The 13,802-nt window shown below is 41.9% G+C and overlaps 1 protein-coding gene across 3 annotated transcripts in view; it reads left to right on the top strand.

Annotated features, from left to right (window-relative positions):
• Positions 1 to 7,217: 7,217 nt before the first annotated feature.
• The window catches only part of ANXA2 (annexin A2), a gene marked incomplete at its 5' end in the record, with an annotated part of 39,693 nt that continues 33,108 nt past the window's right edge, over positions 7,218 to 13,802 (top strand). For 2 of the 3 annotated variants that reach the window (XR_014027702.1, XM_081337491.1), the window contains 8 exons: positions 7,218 to 7,249; positions 8,196 to 8,300; positions 9,733 to 9,982; positions 10,100 to 10,219; positions 10,439 to 10,573; positions 11,362 to 11,487; positions 12,639 to 12,798; positions 13,454 to 13,623. Coding sequence is in view for 2 of the 3 variants with exons in the window: in XM_081337491.1 (XP_081193617.1) it covers positions 7,218 to 7,249; positions 8,196 to 8,300; positions 9,733 to 9,982; positions 10,100 to 10,219; positions 10,439 to 10,573; positions 11,362 to 11,487; positions 12,639 to 12,798; positions 13,454 to 13,623 (1,098 nt within the window). Of the gene's footprint in view, positions 7,250 to 8,195; positions 8,301 to 9,732; positions 9,983 to 10,099; positions 10,220 to 10,438; positions 10,574 to 11,361; positions 11,488 to 12,638; positions 12,799 to 13,453; positions 13,624 to 13,802 lie in introns of those variants that run through there. The other variant, XM_081337493.1, reaches the window with a different exon arrangement.

Raw genomic sequence — 13,802 nt, 5'->3', positions numbered from 1 at the left:
TTGTGTGCCAAAACCTTTGAAGGAGGAAGGCTGAAACAGAAATGAGAAGTTCTCTTCAGACATGGATTATTTGCCTTTTTTCCATGTTTCTAAACAGGAGGAAAGATTTAGGAGTTTATTGAACAGGCCAAAGAAAAGCGAATTGCATCTCAAATACGTGACTGGATTCCTCTTACTCCGATCACACCCCTCCTAGCAATTACAGTGTTTTTTCCTCTGAATTGGTCACAGCTCAAAAGCATTAATTTACTGGGATGGTTGTGTTCGGATTCAGGTGCTCAGAGATCAGCCATGACGGGGAGAATCATCTCCCCCCCTCCCTTTTCTTTTTTGATTGATTCCTTAGCAAGTCACGAGATTTTGGAGCAAGAATTGATTCTGAGCAACTCAACAGTTTCCCATCGAGCAGACGTGTTGCATCTTGTCCAAAGGGGTTGGGACATCTTAGAGCAAGGGTGGGCAACTTTATGACCTGTGGACTCCCAGGATTCCTGAGCCAGCATGGTTGCCCAACGCTCTCCTAGAGATTTCAATGCAATAAAATTAAACAAGGAAGGAAAGCTAGACAATGTATCTAAAGTTGGACTGGTAGAACTTTCTCGCAGTTTGGGTTCTCTATGGTCATGTGAACCACCGGGAGGATTATTCCATGTCCTTGTACCAGTGTTAGCCTGCACACTTTCCTAAGGATTGACTTCTTAAATGATCTATGCACAGATCTTGGGAGTGCCAGGGACACAGGTTTCATCCAAAGGGGCCAAGGATTAGAAGGGGTTTCTGTGATCCATGAAGATCAAAAAGAGGGCAAAGGGGCAATGAATATGGCGGTCAGTGGTCCTGCCAGAAAAATCTCCTGGAAACTTGGCAACGTGATGGGCTACTCGATCAATAAGGACACAGCTGCAGATCCCACAGCATCTCATGCACTTTGATTCAAGTTCCCCGATGATTGCCTTAGACCGGCGTTCCTCATCCTTGGCAATTTTCACCCTTATGGACTTCAGTTCCCAGAATTTGACTGGGGAATGCTGGGAGTTGACGTCCACCCATCTTCAAAGGGCATAAGTTTCAAAAACACTGCTTTAGATACATCTATGACCTTACTGAGTTAGCATAAAACATGGAGTAGAGCTATCTGTGTTAGAAGTTGTTGGTTGTTATTTTTTTCAGATAATTTTTTGTATCATTTTCAGAAAAGCAAGCATAAATACAACCTCACCTGTATGTTTGGCAACAAAAGCACGTTCAGCTATTGGGCAGCCAAAGCCAGAAATTTCCCAGGTTGGGTTAGAGTATCCTTTGATTCAAATCCATTTTAAACCATCATAATTTCTGAATAACAGTGTGACCAATTTAAAATTTATTATGTAACTATGGGTGGTTGCGTGTTTTTTTTTTTAAAAATAAGTATTTAGGAAACCATTCTAAGTCCTGTAATCAGTTGTTTATTAATGAATGATGTCCCAATAACGTTTGAGGGTATAGAACAGAATAACAGAGATGGAAGGGACCTTGGGGGTCTTCTACTCCAACCCCCTGCTCAGGCAGTGAAGCTATACCATTTCAGACAAATGGTTGTCCAGTCTCTTCTTAAAAACCTGCAGTGTTGGAGCACCCGCGACCTCTGCGTGGCTATATCCTCAAAAGGTATTGGGACATCCTTCGTTTTCATCATTTATTTTACTCTTATTTGTCTTGTGATCACCCACTCTAATGCAAACTCTTAGAGGAATATGGGCATATCACGTTTATAGGCGAGCATTAGTCCTACAGTTGCTTTAATAAAATTAGATACGAGAACTTCTACAAATAAAATAAACTGTAACCTATCATTACTTTATGTCAATAAATAAATCCACCGATTGGATTTTTATGGGTAGCAGGGCGTAATCTTAACTCTTCAGAGCAATAAACCAACTGAATCCAAAAATGAAATCCTCAGCTCCTGTGCATTTTGAATCTCCAAGTGAAGAATCATTATTTACATTCAGATTCTAGAGTCTATCGTTAGGGTACATATTTAGTTACTCTTAGAAGTTCATCCCGTTGTCTTTGAAATTCAGAATATGTCCCTCTTTCACCCCTCCCCCAGCTTTACGCCTCATTTACTGAAGATGCATAAATGCACAGGACCCTACAATCATGTGTTATCCTCTCGAAATGCAGAAAATTCATAAGCAATATCGTGAATTTTATTTCACAAACCACAGAGGTACTGTATATATATATTTTCCTAATTCCAAAATTTTCTATTTTGACGCGACAAAAAAAATTTGTAAAAAAAGACAAAAAAACCTCCAGTGGTCCCTCTTTTGATGAATATAGGACATTAGCTGGCTGCTTCTCTCTGTGTAAATCGTACTGTCTGCCTGCTCCTTTTTCGTGGAGATGCGTTTTTTGTATGGATGTTTGAGCCCACGGGAGGCTTCAAGCGATGAAGTATTTTTCCCATTTGGAATATATTTAACGTATTTAACAAACCCCAGACAAGGCTTTTTTAAAAAAAAAATGTAAGAAGAATTGCAGTGGTAGGTGGTTTATTTGCAAATTGTTTTCCGTGCGGTCCATTTTATGGCACCTTTAACAATATTCTTATTTCCAAAGTACACAATAAAGGTTAAAAAAAATACTCTAGCCATAACTGAATGTCAAGCAATAAAACAATGATTTTTGTGCATAGATTTAAAGACATACCAATTGTAGACATCTGCATGTAAATGCAAAATCTCTTGTTTACTGCTTTCTTAAACTTGATCAACCAACTCCTTATTTTACTACTAATTTAAGGACTTGTAATGGCCTGTATACATTTTCTCTAGCTTGGTTTGTTATGTCATTCTTTGTGTCTCAGCTTCTGAGTCATACTTAACTGTTCCGTGTGGTTCTGCTCACCTCCTGTATGGTTATAACTACTTTGCGTTCATTCTCTATAGATAAAAAGATATACTATTTAAAAAAGAAAAGCCTACGCAGTGCAAATATTTATCTGTTTATCAAATACCACATTATGCTGTATAATATCTGTTTTACTATATACTCTATTTTAGAAATAGATGTTTAGAATTAGCGTCTGTTCTTTTGTGTTCTTCGGATGTGTGGTGCTAACGAAGTTAATTTGACAAAAAAACACCCCTTCCCCTGTTTTATTCCTAGGCAATACCACACTTGATCTTGTACGAATATTTCATGGAATATTTATGTGTGTGTGTATGTGTGTGTGTCTCTGTGTGTGTAGGTGCGTATAGACCTTATGCACACCTACCCACATGCCCAATGAATTACCTGCATCAGAGTATTAGTTGGGGTCATGGTTTTCTCTTCAAATATATATTATAATTCTATAAAGTTGTCTCTCGTATATTTAATCAGGAGGAACTTAACTCCTCAGTATGATATTTGATATCCAATATAGTGTTTCCTATCTTCTTTTTACCTGCCTAATTAAGTTCTTGCAATGCCAGGGATTCACCATCATTTGGGCTGATTTTTTTCTTTGTTGTTTTTGCCAATCTTTTGAAAACAGCTGTTCCAAAAGATCTGGAATTCGAACTTGCCCTGTTCTGAAATACCCACAGGACTAAAAGAAGCAGATTTTTTTTTACTGGAGATCTGCAAAGCTCTAATAATATAATTAGAGAGTCCTGGAATCAGTAGGTGATCCATAGGGCAACTTTAGGTATTTTATTTTGAAAATATTGTCCGGAAAAAACCCAGGTGAACTTGTGATTCCAGAATCTGGTGGGCCAATTGCAATTACATCCTTAAAATCTAAAGCGGGGGTGTCCATCCTTGGCAACTTAAAGACTTGTGGACTTTAAACCCCAGAATTCCCCAGCCAGCATGGGGAAGTTATGGCCTGAGTGATACCAAGGTTCCACATTGAACCAGAACAGGGACTTAGTCCTCCAATAAAATCGAGATGTCTAAGACTTCTTGTGCATTGAGCTAGAACTTACCAGCACAAGCACATTTTGAGTGGCTGGCAGGGTTTTCTCAGTGAGTGAGAATATTACCATCCTTGGTGGGGCAGGGTCTCCTAGTCAGAACGTGCCCACCATGGTCTCAAACTGCTACTGGAATCCAGAGCTTCTAAGCCAAACAGTGAAGAACTGCCCTGCACCTTTTTATGAGCTATTCTCTCTAAACCCAGTAAAGAATGCCCCATGAATATCGCACTAAGGACACTTACTAGACGCTCAGACTTGTGGAAGCCTGAACCTCGTACATCCTCTGTAGGACTCCTGTTGACCCCAGCAGGACCTCAAGACCCTTGACCCAAATTCAATTTCTGGCAACTCTGTGGAAGTGGGCAGGCATTTTCTTGCTGACCACACAGAAAGGTTTTGCCGTTGCCTTCTTTAATTTCCTTAAAAATATCTCTGTCTGGCCATCGCTCTTGTCCAAATTTATCAATCGCATTAACACGGCTGCCCACCTCACCCAAAGTGACCGGATGACGGATACAGACCACCAGATCATTTCCCCTAGGCCTAGAGCTTCTCAGCCCCCAAAAGTTTGATTGAGTGCAACTGCTTCCTGAATCAATGAACATTTCCTCCCAGGGAAACAAGTGTAGATTCTCCACCTCATTTATTCAAGAAAAAGTTTCACTGAACTTGCCGTGAGTAAATTTGAGTAGATCTGCATAGGAGGGCACTGTAAGCATGACTGCCTGATAAATCAACACATGCTGAGAAAAATGAACAAATACTATAAAGCTGCTGATCAGTTCCTTTCTGTTCCCGTCCTGGGCATTCACCCACCCATTCAACAATGTGCGTTTACTGTAAGTCTAGAGAAGGGGAATGACATGCAAACTGGAAAATGCAAATCTAGGTTCTCCGTGGCATTGCAAGGGGCAGGTCCAATTCTTAACAAAAGCTGGCACTGAAATTCACCCCCACCATCTGAGATTGACAGTATAAAAAAAATTAGGACCGGTATTCTTTTAGCAATAATGGATATCAAATATCTAAAATGAGGAATACATTTTGAAATATTTATTATGACTCTTTTATGGACTATTAACTGGTTATAAAATCTTTAGCAAACATTTTTGAGGAATTTAAGAAGCTGTTTGTTTACCACTCTTTTTGATAACAGAGGATAGTGACTCTTAAAGTCCCAGCTCCATGCACTGCTTCTGTTTTTGATTTCATACACCAGTCATTATTCTGGGGTGAAAAAAAATCAAAATTTATCTGCACCCTGGCTACATTTTAATAAGCTTACGCACATTTACTTTGTCCGTAATAATCAGTTGATCAGGTTTTTTTAAACATATAATCTTCTTTAAAGATGCAAGTCCATTATTACTGTTCATTCCCTTATCAGTCCAGGTCACTTTTTAATCAGAGATCCTCTTGCTTGTGTAATCCATGTTTCACATCCTTTATGCCAATCCCTAATTGTTTGGGCTTCATTGTTTTATAAATTATGCAAGTCTGTGCAAGTAATGTTTCTCATGGTGTCTGAAAAATAATAAATGCTGATTATAAATATGTATTGGTCTGAGAATTAAGCACATATACATCACCAACCTCACTGAGAGATAATGCTCAGTCTTTTGTAAATACCTACAAATTGACATGAATCTGTACTGGACATGCAAAAACATGTGGTCTTTTATGTACAGTATATATAAGTCCATTTTTCTAGTTATAAAAAAGTATAAGCCATTGAGATGAATATTAAAAATAATATTGTAATAAAATACTAATGGTCTTTGCCCTGTTATGACCTAATTTTTTCCACTGCAATCAGATTTTCTTTAGAATTCACTCGTACACCTGACAGCTTAGGCGCAGCAGTTTTATCCTAATCCTGAATAAAGTATTTTGACTCATTTTGTAAATACAATTGTAAAAATAAGAGATTTAATGTTGTCTTTTAAATACTCTGATTTTCATTCTAATATGAATGTTGTTATATTGTACTTAGAACCTGTACCTTTAATATTACATTACCTTTATTAAGTGCATTGAACACATCAATTTTAGATGTGCTTTATGTACTGGTCTCCTGTAATAAAACTTCAGCTTCTAATGGGAACTTTTGTCTTCTTCATTTTTTCCGTGTGCCTTACCGGATTTTCCTAAGGGTTCAAGCAAAGCCCCCACCCACAGAAGGGTGCAGTGATTCTGGGACTGAATGGTGATAAAAAAAATTGGAAATGAGGTTTTGATCCGGGGGTTTTCCAAACGAGTTCCACCACCAGAACTTGATCAGTGGTCGTGGTGGTGAGAGTTCAGAAGAAATGAAGGGCAGAAGAAAAGAACAACAGAAGAACAGACTTGGAAGGAACCTTGGAGGTCTTCTAGTCCAACCCCCTGCTCAGGCAGGAGACCCTAACCCATTTCAGCCAATCCTCAATGCCTAAAGCTTTGCCTCTTTGTTTCCTAGGTGCCCCAAGTTGAAATGCTTGAGAACCAGGTTCTGGTCTCCTCCCACCCAGGTAGCTCCTGGGGCAACCTAACTCAGCCTAATCTGAACTGCAAACTTGTCCTTAGGAAAACTGGAGGAAAAACTAAGTATACATCTCATGTGTCAATTCAGACACATTTATTTACAACTGATTTACAGTTCAATCGCCAGGGAGTTCCCCCAGTGAAGTGAGAGAGCACTTTGGGAGTGGAGGAGGAATCAGGTGAGTTTTATCATTGGCACAGATTCCTGGTCAGTGTTTTTCAACCTTGGCAACTTTGAAAATGGGTGGATTTCAACTGCCAGAATACCCCAGCTAGCAAAGCAAAGCAAAGCTGGCTGGGGAATTCTGGGAATTGAAGTCCACCCTTTTTCAAAGTTGCCAAGGTTGAGACAGTCCAGGATGCTATTTATTGCTATTGCAATCTGATTTTCTTGCTGCTTCTAAGCTGCTAATGCCAAAGATTCAGATTTATTCCTAAACCTGCTAGCCCGTATTTATTGATCGGCATGGAAGAAAAACCCACGTTGTTTGCTTCCCATTCGAAACGCCCCGCGCTTGCTGAAAAGGGGAAAAGCGCCAGAGATTCCGCCCTCACGCAAGATAGCGTCAAGTTCCTCTCTACGCGTCCTTCCTCTCCACTCTCTGATTGGACAACTTGCTTCCCGGGCGCGGCTTCGCGGCGAGGTTCACCTTGTGGATTGGTCATTCCTGGAGGTTGGGGCGGGTACTTGCTGACGCCTGCCACCAGGACGGGTAGACGCAAGGCAAGTGGCGGCGGGCCAGGCTCAAGATGGCGCTGCCCGGTTGGATGGCGCTGCGCTGGTAAGCGGGCCCGCGGGGCTCGGGCGGGGGTCGTCGGGGACCTTTGGGGGTTATGGGAGGGAGCAGGACCGTGCCCTGACATGCCTTGTGAATACAGACCTCCGGAGCGTGCGCGGGGACGGGGAGGAAAGCGAGCCTCTGGGCATGTACAGAGTGCCCCCTCCTTGCCCCAGCTCTAGAGAGCTACAGAGGCTGGAAACGGATCGTGCCAGAAGGGAGGGACATCTTTTTTAAATAAATATATTTTGTGTCAACCCCATTAAATGCATTTGGGGGGGAGGGGGACGTAAACCCTTATCTCCCCCCCCCCAAAAAAAATCCCCGCCTTCCCCTATGGTCAGACTACACTTTCCATCCTCCCTGTCGCTGCTCGGGGTGGAAGCAAAGCCCTACAATCAGTTATAATACACTGCAAAGTGATTTATATAATCTCATTATAAGTAAATTGTCCATCAGGAAAGAACTGACTTTTTCCCTTTTGTTTGGGGGATGCGTTTTTTTTAAATATACACTGTGTGTTGTATACGTTTGCCTAGCAAATTTTTTGATTTGGTTTGATTTCTATAACCACCCATCTCAGCAAATGACCCTGGGCGGTTCGCATTGTAAAACATATATTACAACTAAAATCTTAAAAAAGCATTTTAAAACAGTAAGAAGCATTGAAAGAGTAAAAATTAACATTGATTGATTAATTACCCCGCTTGGTTTTTTTTATACTGCCCTATTCCAAAACATACATTGTATCTAAAAATAATTTTTTATTGATATCTTCTTCATTTTGGAGTGGGGCAGTCTAAAAAATGAGATATCAATCATCAACCAATCCAGGATCATTGGCTGACCTCCCCTGCCAGTCGAAAATTCACCCTTCTCATTTTGACATACCTTTGATACTGTTAAATTTTTTATAAATGTGACTGTTTTCTTTTTCTTTGCACCCTAGGGACACCCCGCCCCAAAATGGTCACGATGTGTATTTCTCGCGAGACCTTTATGAGAACTACTCTCTGGCGCCGAGCCTCTCCGAACTAATGTCATTATCAGAAAGGTATTAGTCAACGCTTAATGCTTTCCTAAATCACCTCCTCCAGGTGTTTGTTCCCCTTTTCCCAGATCTTTTCTCCCTTGAATTAAGGAGAGCTTTAAATAAGACCCCAGCTGGTGATGCAGTGGGAAAGAGGCAGCAAAGGCCAACTTTGGCTTTCATTCTGCAGGGTGTGTGTGTGCTTGGACACCCCCCCCCCCTCAGCTGCTGACCTCTCCTGATGGGTCTCTCTTCCCTTCTCCATCAAAGGCGCTAATTTAAGCTGCTCAAGTTGCTTGACGCTTTTGAACGGCTTAATTAAATTTGCCAGTTCATGCCAGGCGGATGGATACGTTCCCTCATTCCGAGAGACGACCGTGTGGTGTCATTAAGAGCGGTAGAAACGATGCTGTCGAGATCTTTTTCGAACTAGGTCAGCAGTTAAGGCTTCACTTAGTTCATCCCAAATGTGCCCATGGCTTTGCCATGCGTGTCCGACAGAGTCGAAACGCAGAGCGAGCCCATTGCGCATTGAGGGCTTGGGCTTGTGGCACCGTTCATGACTCCTTGGGATGTGTGCAGGATGCGCAAACCAGAAAGCGAATTCTTTGGAATCACAGTGGCTTTAGAAGATACACACAAGCAAACACTTGGAGCACCCCATCAGATGTCAAGATGTACTGAAAAGAGTTTGAAGAATGATAGGAAGCGGTTTGGGCTGCTGGAAGAAAATGACTTTAATGTTGTTTGTACCTGCTCCTCAACGGCTGTAGGGTCATCCCTGTTTCCTGCCAGCTGCTTGTACTGAACTCAAATGTTCTTGTCTGAGGGCAGGAATGCAAATTCACTCTCAGGACGTAGGGGAGATTTCAAAGGTAAATAAAAGGGAGTTAAAAGGGTTGTCCCAACCAGTGGTTCACATCTGTAACTAGAACATCACCCCCTGCATTATTTTTCCTTCTATAAGTAAACGCTGTCTTTAATCCGAAGACTCCTTACCTGTTTTGGCCAGAATGGAAAAGAAAAATAAGCTTCAGAACTGTGTACAAGTAGTCATCAAAGTTCATTCAGTGGCTGTTCGAAGAACAATGGCACTGAAAAAAGTGACTTGTGACAATTTTTCACACTTAACGACAATTGCAGCATCCCTATGGACACGTGATCAACATTCAGACGCTTGGCAACTGACTCGTATTTATGACCTTCCGACAGGCAAAGTCAATGGGGGGAGCCCGATTCGCTTAACAAGTGTGTTACTAATTTAACAACTGCAGTGTTTCACTTAACAACGGTGGCAGGAAAGGTTATAAAATGTGGCAAAACTCACTGAACAAATGTCTCACTTAGCAATGGAAATTTTGGGCTAAATTGTGGTTGTAAGTCAGGGGCTCTGTAATAACAGTGTGCAACTTGCTCCTGGTTGGACGGGAGTTGAAGGTGGCTCTGTCTGTTTCAGGCTCTCGGAGAGGAAAGTGGCTACGTCACAGTCGGGGCCCGAAAAGAAGCAGCAGCCTGGCCAGCAGACTACAGCGAAAGCCGAGCCTCGTGTGGCCCCCCCTCCCCAGGAGCCCAGGGTCCCCTACCCTTACGTGTCCAGCCTGTCCGAGAAAGAGCAAAGAAGATACTTATTTCTTTTGTCTGAATATTTAAATGCCGACCCAAACCTCTTGCACTGGTCTCAGCAAAGGAATTACACACAGTATCTGGTATGTGCTTCGTTTCTTTTTTCCTTTTTTCCCCCCTAGTCTGTTACGGAGATAGTGTAATAGCAAATGTCTAAGAGAATTAGGACTTAAAAACTACCGCCATTACGTGTGTTACAGCAAATGAAAGAATTTGTCAGCAAAGAAGTTGCAGAATTCTTGAAATTCGCCCAGAACGCTGCTAGAAGCTGCTCTAAAGATTACAGTGATATCTCTGAAGACGCATTGATTTACACCAAGGTAATATTAAAAGATGGCTCTGCTACCTTTTCCAGGAATAGAGAAGCCCTCTGCTTCTAAAATAGTGGTAAATTGTTGGGTTTTTCATAGATGGGTTAATTTAAAAAAAACACCGGAAAAGGAATGCATTGTGTGCAGAAGCTGCTTCATGGTGGAGAAATAGAAACATTTCAAGACACGTTTGAAAAACAAAAGTCTTTTTTCTTTTCTTTTCTTGAGGATTTTCTGAGCGCTCGTATGGGTTACGTGAAGAATTACCCTGAATGGTATTCTCTGCACGAAGTGACCAGCCTCATGGGCGGACGATTTAATATAGAATTGACCCTCAAGTTTGAGAAAAGTCTTCTTGCCTTGGTGAGCTCCCCGGGAAATGCACCTACCTTAGTATTTGCTTGAGGGATACAAATAATTTACACTTAGGCGACTGTTCTAAGTTAGGGTGGGACACCCCCTTCCCCCCCCCCACCCCACCAAAAAGCCACTTAGTAGTTCCAATGCAGACATCTTGCAGTCCTGTGAGCACATTTGGCAAGTGGTTTAACCTTTAAAAATATTGATGTTTTTTGCCAGTTTCTGGCGTTAAACATGCAGTTTCGGGGTGGGGGGCATGCCATTGGGTAAAATGGATTTGCTTAACAGACGCAGCTTTTGCCATGTTCGTTTTATGACCTCTGCAAAAAATGTTCTACATTTGGGTCTGGTCATGTGGTGACTCACTTAATGTCTTATAACTGTAAGTTAAGGACTACCTGTACTGTAGAAAGACCACGAGATGAAAAAGAAACAAAGCCTTTGCTGTCTTTGCTGTCTTCTAGTGCAGGGGTCCCCAACCTTGGCCACTTTGAGACCTGTGGACTTCAACTCCCAGGCTGGGGAATTCTGGGAATTGAAGTCTACCCATCTTAAAGCTGCCGAAGCTGAGAAACGCCGCTCTAGTGGTTTACTGGATGTTTGTGACCCAGGCTTGCTTCTCCCTTTTCTTAAGGGAGAAAGATTTCCAGCCCTGCTTGGAGATTTGGGAGACTGACCTTTTATTTGACCCTCCAGGCTTGCCCAGGATGTTGCCTAGGTGGCTTCTTCCTTGGGCAGCCATGCAACCAAAGGTATTAATATTAAGTATTATATATTTTCTCTCTCCCAAGGGAACGGTGCACCTTGTTAAGCGATTCTTCCCTAAGCTGCCAGCATCGATTCATTTTCCTGCTGATAAACCTAAGCGTGAACTACTCAGTGGGACTCCGGAGCAGCGTGCTGCCCAGCTGCACAATGTAAGGATGCAATCGGGCAAGCCACGTGTTGCGCTGTTTTAATCACCTTTCTGCGTTAGCCATTCCCTGCAGGTTGTCCTGATGGCTGTTGTGTTTTCCTTCAGCTTTAATAGCTGCCCTTGTTTCTCAGAATTCTCTTTGCAGTGACTTTTGAAGCCGTTCTTTAAAAGAAGCGAGCCGGAATAAATAATTCACATGTCAACACACTGTGGCACTGTGTGAACGAGCCGTAAGCTGGTGTGAACTTGAGGTTCCTTTCTCTTCCTGATCAGGATAAGGACTTAATTCGGCTTCGGCTTCTTCACTTTTAGTTATAGGCAAGGCAGAAACTAACTTTGGACCAAGCCAGCATTTGCTAATGGATTAAATTTTGTTTTAAATTGAGTTCAACCCAACTCAGAAATATCCTGTTTTTAGCAATATCGGAGTTTGCCATTCTTTTAGTTTAGAAGAAAAATATGTTCGGCATTGTCATTATGCTCTGTACTCTAAAACAGTGGCTGCAGAGCTGGTTTAGGGGCAATTCCGAGAGCTTCTTGGGTAGCCAGTAACAAACATAAACATTATTCCACGGAGAAATGGTGGCTTTAGCAATCACTACAGTTTAAGATATTTCTAAGCAGCCACCCACACGTGTATAGGTGAGAGTGAGATATTTGTATAAGGAGGGCAGTATTTCATCACCTAGCAGTTCGAAAGCACGTAAAAATGCAAGTAGAAAAATAGGGACCACTACGGTGGGAAGGTAACAGCGTTCCGTGCGCCTTTGGCGTCTAGTCATGCCGGCCACATGACCACGGAGACGTCCTCGGACAAGCGCTGGCTCTTCGGCTTTGAAACAGAGATGAGCACCGGCCCCTAGAGTTGGAAACGACTAGCACGCATGTGCGGGGGAACCTTTACCTTTACCTTTACCTTTACCTTTATTTCATCAGGACACAGGCTGAAAGTCCAGTTCATGCTGGAACAAAGAGACTGTTGGTTCTTAAGGGCACAGCTGTATAAATAGTCATGTTTGCCTAATTTTATCGTGTGTGCTAAAAATACCTCTGGGACGTTAGTTAATTCCTCAGCCTTAATAGTGTAATCATGTAATTTCGTTCAGTCCGATTTACAATTTATTATCTCATGGTTTCCATTTATTTGCAAAGGATGTTAGCACCGACCCAAATGCTGAAAGGCTGGCTGCCAAATACTGTCCTCAGGTGGTCCTGACGGGGGAATCCTTGTATACTCTGCTGAACAATCACGGTCTGGATTACAAGCAGCAGTGGGAGCTTCCCGTGTCTGTGAAAACGGTTTCCTTTGGTGGTGAGCCTGATATTCTTCTCCTTTTAGCGTAGAGTTGGTCTTAACGTGGCCCTGATGCTGACGGGCAAGTTGTTTCTAAGTGGGGATCGGCCTCATCACTCAAACTTTACAGTGAGCCAAATCGCCTGCAGTATTTTCATTTCCCTGATGACTGGTCCAATTTTCCTGATAGGGAACTTTTGGAATTACGCTTAATTCTGAGCAGAATAGTTTTGCTTAAGTGTTGCCCTTGTCTGGAAAGAAAAGCAAACAAATGTGATTACTTTTTATACAAATGACTGTTGATCTTGTAGCAAAGAATAGGAAACTGACTAGGAAGAATAAACAATACGTAGCTTCACAGTTTCTTTTTGATGTTGAACATTAACTATAGAGAGTACAGTTAGTTTATCTTAGTTTTTTATTATTCTGTTAGATGACCTGTGTATTTATTTCACACAGAAAGGCTCCATGTGGTGATTAAAACAACCTCTATTTACGGTTTATTGCCTGTTTATCTCCTTCCAACTAATGATGGTTAAAAAAAAAAGTTTTGGGAAGGCGAATCCAGTTCTTATTATGTGGGAAATTGTATTGCTTGTACTCCCATATTTAGCTGAAAAGTAATTATCCTTTACCCTTAAAAAAAGTGAAAGTCCACTTTTTTCTCCAAAAGGTCTGAAACCAGTCAGAGTGGCCTATGTCGACCCTCCGGTCCCTAAGAAGGAGATGACGGTGAGGGAAAAGAACCATTTTTTTCACGAATTCCTGGCGGATTTTCATATGACAAAGCAGTCCAGTATTGTAGCCCGGGCTGTGATACTAGACAAGCCGTCAGAAGGGGCGGTGAGTTTCAGTCCTGTATGGTTTGGTTTTTTTCTTTTGAAGTACTGAAAGGAATTTTGCCTGAATTTCATAGGATAAGAAGCTTGCATTTAAAATAATAATAAAAAAAGAATATTGGCAATGGAAGCCTTCAAGACCTGTCTTGTGGTGAAACTGACACAATGTGCGTATCCAGACGT

The sequence above is a fragment of the Vipera berus genome (assembly GCF_964194415.1).
Source record: "Vipera berus genome assembly, chromosome: 12".
NCBI lineage: Eukaryota > Metazoa > Chordata > Lepidosauria > Squamata > Viperidae > Vipera > Vipera berus.
Note: the sequence above shows the minus strand (reverse complement) of the source record. Positions and strands in the feature narration are given on the sequence as shown.